Source organism: Diorhabda carinulata, chromosome 12 (assembly GCF_026250575.1).
Source record: "Diorhabda carinulata isolate Delta chromosome 12, icDioCari1.1, whole genome shotgun sequence".
Lineage (NCBI taxonomy): Eukaryota > Metazoa > Arthropoda > Insecta > Coleoptera > Chrysomelidae > Diorhabda > Diorhabda carinulata.
In genome coordinates, this window is record NC_079471.1 from 5890222 (window position 1) to 5910896 (window position 20675).

General features: G+C 34.4%; 1 protein-coding gene across 10 annotated transcripts in view; it reads left to right on the forward strand.

Moving 5' to 3' along the window:
- The window catches only part of LOC130899954 (uncharacterized), a 78492-nt gene that overhangs the window by 26218 nt on the left and 31599 nt on the right, over window positions 1-20675 (forward strand). For all 10 annotated transcript variants that reach the window (XM_057810164.1, XM_057810166.1, XM_057810169.1 and 7 more), the window contains 7 exons: window positions 10373-10755; window positions 16914-17091; window positions 17454-17646; window positions 17938-18184; window positions 18840-19107; window positions 19241-19493; window positions 19907-20113. In XM_057810164.1, coding sequence (XP_057666147.1) covers window positions 10373-10755; window positions 16914-17091; window positions 17454-17646; window positions 17938-18184; window positions 18840-19107; window positions 19241-19493; window positions 19907-20113 — 1729 coding nt within the window. The remainder of the gene's footprint in view (window positions 1-10372; window positions 10756-16913; window positions 17092-17453; window positions 17647-17937; window positions 18185-18839; window positions 19108-19240; window positions 19494-19906; window positions 20114-20675) is intronic.

Below are 20675 nucleotides of genomic sequence, written 5' to 3' on the forward strand. Positions count from 1 at the left end.
CTGTACATATGCCTTACGACAGCTTCGGCTAATAAAAATGCATTTATGTTTACGATTCGATTGGTAAACAGTGAAGATGATGAGTCCACGAGGACTGACGGTTTTAGATCTATACCGAATTTCTTAATTTGGTATGAGTGCCGTGCGTATTCATGAAATATTGATTGTTCCTCGCATAATTGTCTTCTGCATTTGATATTGGAAGAACTATAATTCTATCGAACCATAATATCTTTAAAACACGACGATAAACCCACATCTCAAAAGCTTCCGAACGTTTGAGCAATATCCATGACTCTGTACCGTTTAAGAGCACAAGAAACACATAACATCGTGCAATTCTCATTCGCAGTTCAAGGTTTTCATAAAATTTGTTTTCATCACGTTAATTTTTCTACCAGATCTTTGTATGTGTTATTAACAGCGATGTCTGTTTCTAGTACATTAGTTTATTAAGCTTTAGTCTGTAATTCTGGCAGAATATGAGGAGCCTCTGTCGATGAAATAATCTCGGCAATTCGATATTTTTGTTACTATTGTACTACATTTCCCATATTTCCATACTACTTTGAAGTTTTGGCAACGCTGCTCAAATAAATGAACCTGCATGTAGACAAGTACAAAAAATAAAGTAGGGCGCCAAGTCGTGACTGTACTTGTATACATTCTAATGCTGAAGAACATGAATGAGGATGGGAGTTTCAACTTGTCAGTTAATCATTTATTTCACCATCGACTAAAAGGCGATCAACTGGGAACAATCGACATTTAACCTTTTCTTTTACTAATGAAGAAATTCGTGAGAAAATAAAGAGAAATTCGTTTCGAACAGATTCAAAAGATATCGGTTAATGAAATGTGCGAAAATAAGGATCGGTTATCCTAGAATCAATAACGGGTTTCAATAAAGAAAGAAAACATTGTTCTGTTCGGTTAAATGTACGAGGGCGGCTTGATGCAAAAATGATTTTTCAGATGTTGATTTCGATTCCACTATTGTATTGTTTCCTTTGTTTGGTAAATATCTAGGTGTGGTCAATTAAACATTACTTTTACTTGAGAAACCAAGGAAAAGTTACGTTAATATTATCATGAAAATCTCTTCAAATAATTTCTAAGCGGTTCTGTGCTTTGAAAATAGATCTTATGAACATGGATGATGTACTTTACAATCGTGCAATAAAAGTACGTGGGATGTAGCTAATGAAGTCAATATTTCAAGTGTAAAGCTTGCCATAAAAAGGTTATATTCTAGACCTAAAAGGAAACTTCCATTGTTCCCTATTCAGCTACTAGCAACGGCCTAAGAAAATGATATATCTGTAAAGTAAGACTTCTGGTACCACACAAAAATAGTTCCTATCCCTATGCTGTGGTGTTTTGACCTCTGGGGATCTATACTTTTTAAACAGACTGATGCTCCAAAAGGGCCCATTTTCGAGGCATCAGAATGAGAAGTGGAAAATCTGATGTGTGATAGAGGGCTGCCAAAGTGCCGTCGAGTGCCACCAGTCACTACAGATGCCGTACCTTCTGTTTGTGATGTAGTGAAAGTGGTGGCACTCGACGTCACTCTGACAGCACTCTGCGCCACACCAAGTGAACCATGGAACTTGCAGTTCCCGAGGGAATTCGCACATGACTTGGCATGGATTCACGAAAAACGGAAAATTGAAATCGCGGCGAGGCAATGAGTTTTTGGTGTGAAACTGGTAGCAATCGACGATACTCTGGCACTAGTCTACCACAGACCAGAATTGATCACTTCCCGTCATAGTCTTCAGAACTATCATTCCCGCATCCTCACCATAAAATGTGATTTTCTACTTCCCCTTCTGAGGCTTCGAAAATGAGTCCTTATAACGCTGCAATCTGCTTGAAAAGTACAGAGCACTTCTTTTCGAGGTGAAAACATTACAACAAAAGGGGTGTGAATTATTTTTGTGCGATCCCGGAACTCTTACTTACTAAATTAGTGAAATGGCCAACGAAAGCTGTAGCTGTACCCACCTTCCCATCTCACGCCTTGTCGAATGCTTCCCAAAAGCTGTTTAATTCGTCAAGCCGTTTGGTTATAATTCCAAACCCCTAAATTTAATTTTATGCACTGAGTAGGCGCGCACCACCCCTATCTGTAATGCCGAGGAAATGTTTTCCTCGGGATTGTTCCCAAGAAACCATCACTATCTCTCCCAATAAAATTGACACATTTTTCTCTCGCTCTTTCAAAACTTTGTGCATGAAACATGCTGTGATTGCTTAATACTGATTAAAAGTTCGGTTTTATTAAAAATTTGAACGAATTTTCCGTACACATTCCAAACTTTATTGCACCGTTACATGTCTGAAATAATGAATTAACAATCTTTTGTTATTTTTTCTTTTCGACTTATTTTTAGCTTTTTTAAGTAAGAATACATTTGGTATATAGGATATTCCACTTACAGAATATTTAATTAACAACAATAGTAAAGATAAATCTACCATATGTTATTTTTTTTCAATAATTACCAGAATGTCGCATAGTTGACTTGCTAACATATTTAGCTTTAAAGACACCTATTATATATCTACCTTATGCAATAATTACATACTCGTTCTGCTGATAAGATAGATAATTGTGTAGGTACATATAATTACGGTAAATTATGAAGTCATAAACTAGCACAATATATATACAATGGAGATTGAAAGACTGGAAACTTAAGATTAACCATGTCAAGATTACTTATAACAAACTATGTGCTCATAACTGCATATTATGACAGAAATATACGCGAAAATAATATTTCATCACACTCTATTTAACTTAAGTTTATACATGGCAGGTTAAAATCGAAATGAACGTCAACACGTCAAAAATAATGGAGCCGTTTATGCAGGAAGTATCAGAACGCGCGCAGCTTTTTCTTTCACAGCTTCAACAGACTCAAATAGTGGTCTTTTTAATGCAGATTTGATTCTTCACATGTTATTACCTCTGCTAGTAAGTTTAAATCGCATTTTTGCAAGCTTCTTTCTGTTAAATTTTGACGTCAATTCCTATAGATTCAGCAATCGCACGAATACTTAGCCTAAGGTCAGATTGAACAAAATTCCCTACTATTTCAATATTTTCATCCATTTTGACGTGAAGGGCGACCCGACCGTAATCATCTTCAACATATCAGCATTAAAAGGAACAGGATTTGAGGCTGTGAAAGAAAAAGCTGCGCGCGTCCTGAAGGAACTGATACAAAAAAACTTCCTGCATTGGAAGTTTCGCATGGAGCGATGTAAGTGTATATATTGAAGATTCTAATAAATAAATAAATATACATAATATGACCATAAAACGTTTTATGTCACCATTTAATAGCCACGCCTCGTAAACCGTCAGTTTTCACACGCAACCGTTAATAACTTAAACTGATCTAAATGTTTCTTCTATCGCTTTTAATATCATATCGGTATCACCTATAAAAGTAGAAAATTGATTATATCATCTTTCGACGTCATTTTTTACAAACTGTTATTCATAAATTATACATTTCATTTAAAATTCAAGGACGCAACTCAAACCACATTTTATAATGCGTAGCCTCTCACTTTTTTCTTGTGTATATGGCGTGACTTTGTATATATTAAATTTATTTAAAATACATACTTCCATAGTAAAATAATTGTTTGTTTTTCTTATGTTATAAATGAAAATAATCACTGAGTTTATTGATTTTCACAAGTGCTTTGTTTTAAAATAACGCTTAGATATTAGAGGATAAATCGAGAGTGTGGATAGCTTACACTCCTGTCGCATCCACTCGCCAATGTTCGAGTCGAATTCGTTGCGAATATGGATTGGACAATACACGCGAGGTTCTCATTATACGTGTATAAAATGGTCATGCAAGCTTGAAATGAACTGGCCCAAATTGTCCTAAAATGCACAAAGTGTATTTCGACAAGGGCTTTGTTCATATTCAATCCCTTGTTAAAAAGAGGATAAAGTTCCGAGATGTCAACCCCCTGATTTAACTGAAATTTTCACCATGTTTGATTAGAGGAGACAATCCCTTACAGGATATTTCCGACAAACCCTCGATTACCCCCTAGGTCCCTTCAAAGTTGGAGAAGAATCTTGATTCCCAGCAATTAAAAGTTCTTTGATTTGGCTGCGCAATTACCATGTTATTTCCTCAATTTAATAAAATCTACGAACACCGAAGCCAAACCAAAATTACGCTTCCGATTATTTTGAAATGTTCTCCAGAGCTTATCCTTGATTAGAGAAGATAATCCCCAAAAAGATTTTAACCGATAAAACTTCAATTGCATTACTTACCCCTTCCCAAACCCCTCAGAAGTTGTTATAATTTTACTAAATATCTCCGAAAATATTAATTTTAGAAAAAAGAAAAAATCAAATTGAGAAACTTGATCTAATCTCCTCCAAGTGTGTTAGCGGGCCTTAACTACCTTCCCTGTAACTGGTGAGCGGCTAGTAGGTTTACGTAAAAACTGTATATAACCTTTTTTGTAGAGTTTTTTATCAGCTTCATTTTTTGTTTGAAACTTTTTTCTCTAAAATCAATATTTTGGAGATATTTAGAAAAATTATGACAACTTTTGAGGGTTTTGGGAAGGGGTGGTAAGTAAGGCAATTGAAGTTTTATCGGTAAACATCCTTTAAGGGATTATATTTTCTAATCAAGGATAAGCTCTGGCAAAAATTCCAATATAATCGGACGCGTAATTTTGGTTTGACTTCGGTGTTCGTAGATTTTATTAAATTGAGAAAATAACATGGAAATTGCGCAGCGAAATCGAAGAACTTTTAATTGCTGTGAATCACGACTCTTCCTCATCGATGGCAATCGCCAAATATTGGTTTGACGAGTTTCAAAGTGGTTTTTGATCAGCCACGTCCAGTTGGGCTTTCGGAAAGGGTTACCTCGGAGTGGATTGAAAGGGCGCGAGATAGCTATGAGAGTAGGTTATAACCTGAACCTGAAATTTTGTGCATGAGAAAGTTGTCGCCGCAATGGGTACCGCGTTTAATCAATCCAGACAAAGAGAGAAATCAGAGCTGTCTGAGCGCAATCCTAAGGAGTTTCTGGATCCACTTATATACACCAGAGATAAAGTAACAGTCGAAAAAGTGAATTTTATACGGCGAATATAGGACACGAAGATTGTTTTATCATAATGGAATAGTCTAATAAGATGGCCAAGACATTGGTCGGAAAGGTGATGGCAAACGTTTTCTGGAATCCACTGTCAATAACCTGGTGAAAGACGAAATAGTCATAAGGCTGTATTATACTGAATTATTGGGTCGATTCGAAGCCAAATAGAAGAAAAAACGTCCCGATTTGGCGAAGAACAATGTGGTCCACCACCATGAAAACGCACTGGCTCATATATTCGCCCTTACCACGGCCATATGGTATCAAGACTGTTGCCTGCTTCACCGTATTTTCCAGATCTAGTTTTCTTGTTGTTTCCAATTTTGAAAGTGGCAGAAATTTGATTAAAATGAGAAAACCATCGCCAACACGGAGACCTACTTTACAAACCTCAAGAAAACGTATTTTTTAGACAAGTTAAAGAAGAGCATCATTGAGTTAAATGTATAGATCTAAAAGAAGACTATATTGACAAATGAATCGCCACTTTTACAAAATTTTCGTTTTCCTTTTGTTGACTAAGTATTTATGGAGCCACCCTCGTATATATGTTAATATACTATTTATAACCGTTACGTATATATGGTTAATAGCTTGAAATAGAAAATTCAATTGCGACATTTTCAATAATTATAGGTAACAACGCCAGTAAACTGATCTGGTCTAGACCAATTAATTCCATACGATAACAACTCCAATAAAAAAAAAACTTTCTACGTTTATCGCAACTCTCTCCTGCCGTTAGTACAACGATCTATTCGCCAAAATTCGTTTAAATACCATCGGTAAACAGAAAGTGATTTTAATAGGGTTGAAAACTGCTATCTCATGTATGGTAATACGATTAAGATATTTTTCCATGGCTTACACTAAATTATACTTCACAATTCATTAAAGTATTCCTAAAACTTAACTATTCACTTAATACTAAACACTTATATAATTTATTTAAATGTATCGTTTGGTTTGATCCTGATCTGTTCGGGATGACAACAGATTATTCATTAACTGCTACGGCTGTTAGTCACTCGTTTATATACACTTTAATCATATTCAGAATGTTTGAAATCTCTAATTTACAGTAAACAAATGAAAAAGTCTTTTTAGAAATTGATTCTATAAAAACGGCCTCAACATATTGTAACTAAGTTATAAAAACAATATAAAGAAATTGACGCTGTCTTTGAAAAACTTTATGTATATATTCCTTCTAGGAATTGCACTCGCCTTATCCGTCAAACTTGCAATTCTATTAATATAATAGAACAGAACCGACTTCGCGGTCTTCGTCTTCGTAACATTATCCCATCCATACAAAGGATCTTATGAAAATAACAAACCACAGTCTTCATTAAGTGCTGCTGACGGGGCATATAGCTGCAAAAATATGTGGATCTAATGTCCTAGATTACCTCTACGATGTTCCTGACGATTCGCCAATTCAACTGGGTACTCGCTGGTTTGGTCATAACCAGTTTCTTTACGTTGGATTTCAACTCATGGTCGCGAAAGCTTTGAAGTGTTTCCCACACATTATGTTTGAGTCTCTACGTCTCGAAAGACGACTACCAACTCTCGTGCGTTCTTTATACTGACAGGAATGTTGCAGGACTGCGGCAAAGTTAACAAATCTCGTTGTTAGGCTGTAGTGACTCATTTCTGTTGTTGGTGTCTTTTACCGAGCCCCGAATCTCCGTAAACAGGGGTGAACGTGAATACAGACGGTTTTCGCGGGTTTCCGTTTGTTGCTCGATCAGAGCTGGTGTTTTATCTCGCGGCAAAGGGTTCGCACCTCGTTCGCGGAGCGCTCACGCGTACGCACCACATTTACGGTTTCTGGCTACAAAGGCGGGTTTCATTACCGATTAAGAGCATACTGGGAACGTGGAGGGCACGACTTTTACCGTGGATTCATTGCGGTTGCAATATTTACTATTGTCGGCCATTTGGCTGGTGATCTGGCTCATCAGATTACAGGAAACCCCGGAAAACCTGCAACACCGACGATCACTCATCGTCAGATCATTTATTTTGTCGAGATGACGTTGTTTTACAACTTTCTAGCCATCCCTATCCTTCATGGTCATTGCCAAATTGTTAGAATAGTGGAATACACTTTTTAGCATGTAATTAATTCATCCTACCTCAATCTGACACGTTCGAGATTATCTCATGATCAATTTTTTTTACTAATTCGATTTTTTATCCCCCCAAAGGCGCCCTCTGTATATTAATTCCCGCTAGGGCTCATTTATTATTTGAAGAAACTCTCTTTCATTCAGCATCAACATACAGGGTCGCACAACAAACTTACAAAGTGTCCATAATCTATTTTACTTACAAATGGAGATAATGAAATAAAAACAAAATCTAATTAAATTCGTTCATATCACAACTTTCATCTTCAAATAAATACGTGGTTGGTTATTCACCGTAAAGTTTTAGTTAATTCATTATAATCTGCTGCAATCACAGATCGAAATTGAAAGTTATATAATCACATATCATTAAATTTAATATAAATCTATTCGAATTATTGTTTCGGATACCGCTGGAAATACCACGATATTACTTGGAATATTCAGAATAAATACATCGGGTTTGTACGTAAATGAACAAGTAGAATGTTATCGAAGGCAATTTATACATTCGTAGTAACTGTAGTTTATTCAATAAATATGTATAAGGCGAAGTGGTATATTGCATATTTTTAAATAACAAACGTACGTACATGATGCAATCTTAGAGGTATCCGTACTTAAATCTCACAATTTGTAAAAATGATTTATATTGTAGAGCGATTTTATAAGGCTAACTAAATAGTAATTAAATACGGTTGACCAAAAAGTTGTTTTTAATTATTGTCGACTCTATAAATGGTGTCGATACCGGCCAGGTTGGTGTTTGGCGAGGTACAATGCCTGACCCTTGAGGCAGCGAAATGTGACAAACACCACCAAAAACCCCGCCTAGCTGTTGACCAGAAACATTTAACTTTAACGTACCGGCCAAGTTGATGTTTGGCGAGGCACAATTCTTGACCCTTGAGGCAGCGAAATGTGACAAACACCACCAAGAACTCCGCCTAGCTGTTGAACCAGGTACATTTAACTTTAACGTACCGGCCAAGTTGATGTTTGGCGAGGCACAATACCTGACCCATGAGGCAGCGAAATGTGACAAACACCACCAAGAACTCCGCCTAGCTGTTGACTAGAGACGTTTTACTTGAAGAACAAATCATTTATTACGGACTACATATAACTTACTAACTATAACTATCAATTTGTTAAATACCTAACAAATGATTATATTCTCTCTACAAAATAATGTTTACTCCAGCTTACACACACAACTATCACTTCACCACAACAACTTCCTGCGATTTTTTTTAAGGTTTCGATTGTGTGAATTATTATACTGGGTTTTCCAATAAGAGGTGTTATTTTGAACAGCCCGCTATTTCGGTAAATGTCACTTTTGAAGCTGTCATTTTTTGACATTTGACAAGTAGAAACTACGCCGTTAATGAAAATGGAACGATACACGCTTCAACAACGCATTGAAATTATTAAAATTCACTATAAAAATAGTGAAAGTTTAGCAGAGACGGTTCGTAAAACTAAAACATTTTTGGGTCGACACGTGAAGCTCCTTCTTGGGGCAAGTTAGTGATGTGAAGAATAAAACCCGTGCACGTCGCTCAAGAACAACTGAGAATATTGCTGCTGTAGCCCAAAGTGTTGAAGAAAACCCAGGTTTGTCCATTCCTCGTCGTTCTTTGGAATTAGCCATTCCACAAACGTCATTACACCGTATTTTGCATAAAGTCTTGGGTCTTAAGGCCTATAAAGTTCAGTTAACACAAGAACTCATGCCGGCCGATCATCAACAACGTCGTGTCTTTGCTGATTGAGTCCTTGAAATGCATGAAAATGATCCGGGATTTCATCGAAAAATCATCTTAACTGATGTGGCCCATTTCCACCTTGGTGGTTACGTCAATAAACAAAATTGTCGAATCTGGGGCTCGGAAAACCCAAGATTTATTGTTGAAAATCCTCTCCATCCTCAACGCGTGACTGTTTGGTGCGGTTTATGGTCTGGCGGTGTCATTTGACCTTACTTTTTCGAAAATGAGGCTGGAGCAACAGTTACGGTGAATGGATTGCGCTATCGAGAAATGATTAATGATTTTGTATGACCGGAATTGGATGGTATTGATTTGGACAACGTTTACTTGCAACAAGACGGCGCTACGTGCCACACAAGCAACGCAACCATCGATCTTTTACGGGAAAAATTTCCGGACCGTGTTATCTCTCGAAGAGGTGATCACAACTGGCCACCGAGATCTTGTGATTTAACACCTTGCGACTTTTTCCTTTGGGGCCACGTGAAAGATAAGGTCTACGCCAACAGTCCAGCATCGATTCAAGACCTCAAAGATGGAATTCGTGAGGCTATCGAGGACATAGGGCAGCCGCTTTGCAATTTGGTTACGGAAAATTTCATGAAAAGGATATGGTCCTGTAAGCGCAGTCGTGGCGGCCATTTGGCTGATGTTGTTATCCATTATTAACGGCATACCTTCCTCTTTATAATGAAATAAACATCCGATCATTTATCTCAAAAAATGGCATTTTTCTTTGAATATCAAAATAACATCTCTTATTGGAAAACCCCTTATTTTGATCAACAAATTGCAGTACTACGGTTTCAAGAGAATACCTCTCGCAAGGTTCAAGTCATACCTTACCAACAGAAGTCACGGTTTCATACAACGATGTCTTCTTGAAAGCCAACAGAATATTGAGTGCCTACAAGTTCAATACTAAGACCTATTTTGTTTTTTCTGTTTATCAACGACATTCCCCATGTCTTTTTGCGAAGGATATTAGATTCTCTTGGATGTCACGGCACTTGGTGATATGATAACCATTGACTCTGTAAATTATATATCATATTTCTTTGCTTTTTAACCCTCCTGCCAGGGGATAAGGAAGACACAAAAATAAAGAGGTGACCAAGGGAGGTCCACTACAGAAAATAAAGATGTGATCCTACGAAAAAGCTGCTTGAAGACACGTTTCCGACATTGTAATTGTGATTTTTATTGTAATGGTAGTGTAAATACTATGCTCGATAAGATTTGATTCGACATTTTACATTGATAATCAAGTGTTCAAATTTTTCAATTGTTTCAGAGTCCAGATGATGAAAACAACAAACCCCGCTCCCCCTTAATCGAAACCGATAGTAACAAACAGCACCATCAGCAACGTTTGGTACAAACAACAAACGTCGTCGCGACAGCGCCAACTACTAAAGGTGTTGCGATGTCATTTGGTTTTAGACGTCGCCAAACAGCTCCGTCGATTGCTGCTAATGCTACAGCTGCGCGTCGATTGGCAAATAACGCTGTTGAAACGACTAATGCTATTTCGGATTCTTTTGATAAAAACGGCAACGACTCCAGAGATACTGACGCTTTAACTGAAAATGCTGCTCCGACCGGACGATCCACGCCGAGACTTGCGCCTCCAAAAAAAGAAGCTAATGCTACCAAAATATCTAGATTTGGATTCAGGTGTGTTAAACTTCAAGATTAATGTTTAGCTTTACGGGCGGTAGAATAGAATTGTAATTTTCTTTCTTTATTACGTGCTCAAAACAATTTTTCTATAGTATTAACCCATAATAATATTGAGGCAATTTGGATAAGGTAGTGTGACGCAATAGATCTTGCATATTTAAAAAATAAATACAAAAGACATAGTTCAAATAAAATAAGGAAATTGTTAAGTAATAACTGAAGTTTATTTTTTCAAAATAAGACCATCTAAATGATAACCTTCTGTACGACGGTATTTCTCTAACCGCGAAAGGAAATTATTGAAACTTTCTTTAGTAATGATGATGTAGTTGGTGCAATTTCGCTACTGATATACTCCTGGAGTTGATCGAAGTATCTCGGATTATTACTGTAGACTTTATTTTTGAGGTATCCTTACAAACAAAGTCAATAGGAGTCAAATTTGGACTACGTGGGCGTCAAGGAATATCACCTCTTTTCGAAATCAGTCTGGCTGGAAACATCTGTTTCTAAATCACCATGAGGTCATTTGACATGTGACTGATAGCTCCGTCATGTTAAAACCAAGTCCTGGAATTCGCTTTTCTTGAAAGTTTCAAGTTATGGAGCCAAAAAATCTTCCAAGATCACAACAACAGTAACGACGATATGAAATTGGGCCTGTTCAGAGAAAGGATATTTTCAAAATTGGAAAATCGATCAAGCATTTTATTAGCAAATGCAAGCCTTTATCTGAAGTCGTGGTCTTTCAATTCTTGTGTTATTTGTTGCTTGTATGGATGCAGTTTAATATTCAAGTTGGAAATTCGTTGAAACTTTGTCTTGATAATTGTAAAACAGACGATCTCTTGCGTGTATGGATCTTCTCGTACAGATTTACAATATTGTCTTCGATTCTAGATACTCTAGGACGACCTTTAGCTTGTGGTTTGAACTTTGAACCATTCTCTTTAAAACACTACCCATATTTTAATTAAAATAGCGTTAGAAGCTTCACTAATTCGTTGTAGTCTATATTCAAAACAGTATAATCGTCTGGTAACAATGTATGACCGACAGTTCTTGTAAAATAAGCAACGCTTCTCGTCGAAACGACTCGTTATGACTAAAACTTCATAAAAGTGGCTTCCCAATGGTAGTAAGCTACTCCTCTCCCCACCGCGCGATTTCTACCAAAATAGATGATGCAGTATGCACACTTCGTATATCCATGAATCATAAAATACGAGGATATATTGAAAAATTCTTAGCATACTATAGAACCAAACAAAATTTCAATGTCAAAATATTTTATTACTCAACATATTCTACTCTTAATTGGATACATTCATTACAGCGAACCTGCAACGTCTCTAGACATTTCAAAAAAAATTTTTCTTCTTGCTCTGCAAACTCTCCACAGGCCTCCACAGTTTTTATTACCTCCTCGTTGGAAGAAAATTTACGGCCTTTTAAACTTTTTTTCAGTTGAGGAAAGAGATGATAGTGGGACGGAGCCAAAACTGGTGAATAAGGGGGGTGTTCTAGTAATTCAAACCCTAAATCACGAATTTTTTACATGGGAACATGAGAGTGGTCAGTAATGTCGAATAATAATAAATCTCCAGCTATTGTTCTACCCTTATCCAAAAAATCAATTATGATTACTCCATGGCAATCCCAAAAAACTGAAGCAAGAACTTTTCCAGCAGATTTTTGGACACGAAACTTCTTAGGTGTTGGAGAACCAGAGTGTCGCCATTCCATCGATTGTTGCTTTGTTTCTGGATCTTAGAAATGTACCCAAGTCTCATCCATAGTAACAATTCAGTTTAAAAAGTCTACATCGTTTTCAAATCGAGCACAGATCGAACGCGATGCTTCTACCTTTGCACGCTTTTGGTCAACATTCAAACATTTGGAGATCCATTTTGCAGCAATTTTTCTCATGTCCATGAACTATATGATGAACGCGTTCGTATGAAATATTCAGTGCTTTAGATATTTAGTCCAATTCGACGGTCTGATAAAATCATGTCATGAACTGCATCAATTTTTTCGGGGACTCACACAGAAACTGGCCTTCCCGATCGGTCATCATCTTCAACGGAAAATTTGCCCAAACTTTTACAGTTGCATACGAAGAACATTGATCACCAAGGGTATTAAGCATATCTTCATAAATCTGCTTACCTCTTAACCCTTTCAAATACAGGTACTTGATGATGGCTCGATACTCCAATTTTCCGATTTTCAAAATTTCGGTGGACATCTTTTTTCTTTTAATTAATGGCGTAACTCTGGTTAACTTTTTCGACGTCAAACTTTACACTTACACTTCTAATAATTTATTGTTCGTTGCTATGGTAACGCAATATTTTGTTTATGCATGGAACTGGTCTAGGCTAACTAGATATCAACACATCCTCGTAAAACAAATTCACTTTAATTGAATAGTCTGTTATATCAACATGTATACCAGTGACAGTTCGATCAACATTTTCACTTGAATGTCCTGATTGTTGTGTGGTTTCTTTTTCTTTGTTCCAAAAGTACTTCTGGGAACTGCTTATTTTTTTCAATACACTTTTGTTTTTTATGGACATTTCGTAAAATTCATCACAATAATGATTGAAATTCACTCGGAGCATCAACATGGAACTTACCGTTTCGATCTCTTGACGAGATTTTTTAGATGACCAAATGTTATTCACCAGGAAAAATACACGTTCAACTGGAGGGAAATGACCTTGGCGCCATCCCACTGCCCAAAAATTACGCGTATCCTGACGCCAACGCTACTCATACGTACATTTTTTCTAAAGCTACATGAGGATTGATTTCATTATTAATATTCTAGAAGTGAATCTAAATCTTCACCGAATGTGCAATAAGAAATTACCAAGTAACAGTTTTTACTTATTTTATAAAACAGACGGAACCCCAAAAGTCTAAAATAACGGCACGTATGGCCAGCCTAATCATAATTGAATTTGCTTTAAGGAAGATTTTTTTCTGTCTGAAATTACATTATTTATGAATTAAATTAATCTCACAGAGCCACGCCACTGCTTATCGCAGACTTCTAGCAGGAATATTTCAGAAAAATTGTGTACACATGCCTTCCAACAGCTTCGGCCAATAAAAATGCATTTATGTTTACGATTCGATGTTTTCATTGGTTAACAGCGGAGATGATGAGTCCACGTGGACTGACGGTTTGTTAGATATTTTATACGAGGAGTAAACATTTTTCATTTCTTAATTTGGTATTTATGAAATATTGATTGTTCCTTGCATAACTGTCTTCTGCAATTGATATTGGAATAACTATACATGTTGTTGTAAAGATTTTCACATTTTGCCCAAACTTTTTGATGTACGCAGCTGCATCTGGTACAATGATCAAAAAATTATCTCCAGGAACAGGTGTAGGAAGAAAATATGTTGAAAGAGTCTCTTGTACACATCAGGCCACTGTCAGTACATTTGCTTTTTTTTTCAATTTCTTACAAGCAATGTATTGATGACGTTCTGCCAAAATATTTTGTTTTTGTAATTTCTTAAAAAATAACACGACCCGTAGTTCTTTGTACGACTTAATCCATACTTTCGCAGAACGACTTATTTTGAATTTCAGACTGGGAATAGCGGACTTATTGTTTTAATTTTGAAATGCCTGCCAAAACATCTTTCAAAATTTGTAAAATATGCGCTTTGCTTATTTATAATGAAGATTTTGCACAAATCAATACAAATATTTAATGTGAAATTATCGCTTCCAAACAATCTATAACTAAACCATATTAATAATAAGTTCGCAATAATTGGGGAGGCGTTCATTTTACTGAAATTTGATGTTTTTTTAAAAAAAATGATCTCATTATATCTCTAATTACTAATTGTAAAAAATAGAACGCCTCTACTCAGCTGTTTAAGAATGTAAACTCGTAACCACTCAATGAACTCTCCAAACTACTTAACTACTTGGTTTTAAAAATATTTTTATCTGTCCAGATGCATGTCGTTTATTTTTGTGTCGTTGCCTTTCAGTTAAAATTATTTTCCAAGGTGTAAATATAGTAATAGATACAGTTATAACATAATGTAGTTTTTTTTTCGAATTGAGAAGGAAGTGGATCTTTTTTTGAAGAAATTGTGGGAAATTAGAAAAGTAAAAATAAATGTGTTAGTGATTGTAATTAAGTAGAAATTCCTTGAAAAAAATTCATGTGATGTTTGAAAAAGTGTCCTTTCTCTTAGTCTACGTATCTTCGATTGGATAAATAAAGTGCCTTGGTGTTAAATAAAGAAAATATTCCAATATTGTAATTAATAAAATTTTAAATTACAATATTTTAATCGGTAAAAGTAAGAGGTGAATTAATTGACACTAAAACACTGGTAAATATTGTTAGTTTCTGGCTATAGAACAACTATCGATTTCTTGTTTGAAAATATCGCAATTTGACCGGTTCTATTTAATCTACGTCTTCATATAGTATACGGTACATTTACGATGAATTTCTGAAAAAAAAACGCGAAGGAAATCAGCAATTTAAAAACAACAAAATAAAATTGTAAATACCCTAACCTCACTTTCGATAAAAAAATTAAACGAGAATATGTTGCAATATCAACAAGTATTAAACTAATAAACTAAATTACTAGTTGAAAGACACTGAAATGGTACTTGTAGTTCATTTAAATTATAATTAAACTAAGAGTTCGCCAACTTTCAACTTCTTAGTTTAATTCCCATAAATGTAATACTTCTATATGGACAGTTTCTATAAGTGGAAGGCGATCGTAGGGACGTTTTTTCCCATACCAAATGTCCATATAGGAGTATTACATATGTTAATTCCTTAATTTTGTGAGGTTATGAACACATAATACTTCAGGTCAGTTTGTATTGTTTTTTGGTTATGGAAATATTCTTCGCGTTATTGCACTGATATGACAAAATAAAAAAAGCATTGTCTGAAAGTCAGCAATGTCCTTTAGACGATGGATCACTGATAGAAAGTATCAGGAGCTTTCCACATTTGTAGGACAAAAAGACCCAAACAGGGAATTTCTATTGGTTTAGCGGTAATTTATAATTTACTGCATCAACCAAAAAATTACCACCAAGTACGTTTAGTTTAATATTAGTTTTAATTTTGGCTGCACAAACCTAGGTTAAGACAACGAATTTTTTTCTAAATTATTAATTAAAATAGGGAATATTTTGTAACAAAATATAATAAAGTAACAGTAAATTTAATATTGAAATGAAATTTAATTATTATCGAAATTACCGAAACATGTAACTTGTAATTTCTATAATAAATAATATCATTTAAATACCATAAACCAAAACTTATATTGAAATAACTGTTTAGCAAAACATTCTAAACTGAAATAATAATTAAATGTGAACATATGGAAGAGATTTAATCTATGTTCATCAAAAAAATTAATAATAATATTTAAGCTACATTATGAGCCCAAAGTATTTCATTCTTTCCGGGCAAAATGTTAAAACATATTAATTAAAAAACTAAATAAATTTTAATAATACGAAATTCTTTTGCGAAATATCAAAAGTGTTAAATTAATTACCGGAAAGATTGCACTTTGGAATTTTAGGTTAAATTTAAACTTATTTGAAAAGTTGTTAGCCTTCTTTTAATCCTTGGATATTTCAAATTTTCATGTACGGTTATGTACCCACATTCAAATGTGCATTTTTCAACTGAAAACCAAAAATCATCGTAAAACACTTCACTTCTTATTTTTATATTCGTATTATTTTCAATATTGATGAATAAAGACTCATTTTGTAAGTAAAAGAACATCGATAATATTTTATTAGCGTACATAATGGAACATTATTATTATTATTATTATTATTATAAATTCACCTTCTATATAAATATTTTGATTAATTATACTGTTTTCTATTATTTTCTATGCAAGAATTTAGTCTATAAATTTCCAAGTTTACTATCTACCATCTGTATCATTATAATTAATGTCAACTGTTTAAAGATATTTAGTTAGTTATCTAGTTCTTCTTGGATCCATTCTTCATTTATCATTCTTTTATCAAATGATGTAGATCTAGTTGTTACTGTACTCCGTATTGAAAAAGCCAATTTATTTACCATCACAAAATTATTTTTCAGGCATACCCAATCGTCGAGATTGAACAAAGTAGGAGATGTAAATAGTACTGGTGAAGTAACAAATCAAAATAAGAACAATAACTTCGTTAAGAAACCGATAGCTCTTACTCGAACAGTACTACCTACTGACAATAATAACAGGAATAGAATGTACAAAGTAGAACCTCCACCATCGCAGGTAAGAATTAACTCTACAATAATTGGATAGGTAACTTGGTTACAAGGGAAGACATTAAAAATGTGGGACCCAGAGTCATAGCTAAATATTTATTAATAGTGACTGTTATTTCTAGTAGTTTATGCATTTATTCCAGCAAAACAGTAATTTGTAGTGTTTTTCTTTTTTTAAAAACTATTATTTGTTGTGTATTTATTATTTTATTTTTTAAAAACTCTAACTATAAATAGTTTCATTATTGCTTCAATCGTGTCAAAAAGGAAAGAAATTTTGAGTTTCCCAAACATGTACATCATATTAAACAATTTTCAGCCTCACATTTGAATTATATAACTTGTAGTAACTAACTTATATTTTTCCAGATCGGTAGATTTACCTTACAGTCAAACCAATTGCCAAGACCTGAACCCATTAGATTAATAGAAACTAAAACAGCGAAAACAGTAGCAAACAACAACAAACGTGTAGCAGGGATGTATCAGCATCATCCCGAAGAAACGTCTTCCAAAGACGGCTCTCTTACCGAAGATTCTGGTGTTGGAAGCCATTTTAGTAGTAAGTAATCGTTTCTAATTTGTGAAAATATGATTCTTGAATTTAGTTATAAAATTTTCATCAGCATCTAACAACCCATTCGATTATGATTCACACTTCTAGCATTTGAAAATTTCTACCTTTGAGGTCTTTATTTGCTTAGATTCTTCAGGGTATTTTCCAAACAATTATTCATATTGTTATTACTTGCAGCATTGTATATTTTGTTATAATATACAAAATCATCATAAACTATATAAAATAAATAAATAAAAACTGCATTAATTTATCTTACGAAATATTTTAATCAAGGTTATGTAGGAGAAAACGATGTCGTATTGAGAGGATTGGACCACTTGGATGCATCTCCTACTTTTGGGGTTAGAAGAAGGCGAAATAGTCATCACAAACCTCGAACATTAGAAGTAGTTCCTACTGGTACAAACAGATTCGATGTACGAGATTTGGAGGATTCAAACGATAGCTGCGACAGTGCTTCTGCTCCTCCGTTACCTCAGTTGCCAAGTGCTTTCCATTCCACACCTGAATGTAAAAAGAAGTATGTATCTATTGAGTTTAATATCTTCATTTCTTTCCAATTTTCTTCTTCATTTGTTGATGGAATATCCTGTTTCCATTATTTTTCTTAATCTATATATGTTATGATATATCTATACCAATCCAACCTGTTTCTTGTTTTTTTTTCTATTATTGATTCCTATTTTGTTATTTTTCTTATGTCTTCATTTTTTATCGTGTACGACTTAGCTTTTATCGTTATTCATCTTAGATATTTCATTTTTATTGTGTGTATTTTTGCCTCTAATTGTACCCTTTATTTTCATGCTTTTTCTAGCCTGTATAGTTATTTTGATATTCTTTAATATTGTACATATTTCTCTTCTAACGACTGTGTCGAAGGCTGATTTCACATCAGTGAATAGTATGAATAATTCTTCTTCTTCTTTCTATACATACAAATATATAACATCGATGTTGCCCATTCTTCTTCTAGTGTCTGTTTTAACTAGTATCTCACTTTTCTTCCAAAATCGTTTTGTTTGTTTTTTTGAGCCAAATGTATTTGAAAGTTATAAATAAATACTTGTAAAAGGACGACAAAAATAAGTAGTGTTCAATTTAATTTTAAAGAGTCTAAATATTTCGAAAAATTTTGAATTCCTTAAAGCTATATTTTTATAATTATATTCTAGCTCATATCATACATCAGGGATGGTTAGAGAACGTACTGTAGAATACCAACGCTACTTAGAAAGAAATAGTCGTGTAAGGAAAATATCAAAAACTTCATCAGAAGGATTTAGTGATGATTATGGAGAGGAAGAAAAGACTTATCGAGATTTATTTAGGAGTGAGAAAACGTTTGTAAAACCTTCAGGACTGCAGCCTAGTTTCTTAAAATCTAGAGCCAATAAGTTAAAAGATGATTCCAGTCCTCCTAGCTCAGATGAACAAGAATGGGTAAGAGTTATTAATATTATATTCACTATTCGTTACTATAAGGATAAATCTACATTTCTTTGGTGTGCAATGTTACTTCAATGTATTTCACCTGATGTTTACAGTAATAGTTAGAAATTTTGTTCATTTTCAGGCACATGGAGGTGAAGCAATGGCTGATGATGTTAGTTTTTCACTTAGTTCGAGCGATGAGAGCAAAGATAAGAATTATGAAGATCCACCTGTACAACAAATACCAATATCTACAGCAGTAATTGGATCAGCATTACAGAGTCTTATGACTAGTGCTTTGTCCAAATCATTTACGGCAACTGCTTCTAAAGAAGTTAAAAACGTTATGTTAACTATTGAAGATCCCAAGTTTGCTGCTGTTGCTAGCAATACTGGTAATAATAATTTATATAATAATCTATTGGTCTTCCTTTCTTTCTTGTTGCTTCTTTTGTACTACTTGAAAATTGGAAAAAAATGTATATATATATATATATATATATATATATATATATATATATATATATATATATATATATAAAGTGATTACTCAAACAGGTATTAAATTATTGAGTAATCACTTTATATGACCGTTGATTAGTTGAAGCGATTGTCTCATCAAGAGTAAATATTTCAATTCCATCTGAAAAAAATCCTCGCTGCGAGTAAATGTCTTTTAAATTACATAAAAATAGATATAATTATTATTTTTAAGTTTAACTTTTGATTTAAAAACTTGGATAAATCATTAATTTTTCAATAACTAATAAAATTTATTTTATATATTTTTTCTTTAATTCTTTTTTAGGATCTTTGTTGGATGATGAAACTTTGTTGTCTCCTCTGGATAGTGTATTGAGCTGTTCAGAATCCGAAGAAATTAGAAGGAAATTGAATCGCAGTTCATCTAACTCCAAAGATATTAATGAAAAACCAACACCTCCTACTCCTGGTACTCCAACAAATGCTTCAAATTCTCTGTCAATATCGGATGACAACGATAATTTGAACCATAGTAAGATTTTCATTGGTTTTAATGATTATAAATGCCATTGTCAATGACTCATTAAGTGTTAATAGTTTTATGTCAATAATATTGGACGATGCAATACAAATTCACTATTCCTATATTATTTTATTAGATTAAGTTAGTAGGGCAACCTCCATGGTTCAATCAGAAGTCTGAGACCATTGTGTCACCCTGTATTTTCCTGGAAACTTAGTTAACTAGCTAATCACACTCCCATCTTTTTCTCTTTTATAGCTTCATAGTTCATTGGGCAACCAAGGTCACATAGGCCCGTCGTGCCCCACCAAGGGCCGATATTCTTTGAAACGGTCATCAGGTGTATGTAACTTTCAATGAATTAGGATATTATTCCTAACCAGGCGAAGAAGGTGGATTGGTTTCGCTACAAGATGGAGACCACAGTCACTTCGGCAATGAAGTCTAGTAGCTTTTCATCTGTGATGTGGGTATCAAGTTATCCCGCTCGTCTCACAGCCAGCTGTAGATTCGATCGTCCCTCTTATTTTTCGTAATTAGCACCTACTGTGGGTGCAGTTTCACAGCTTTT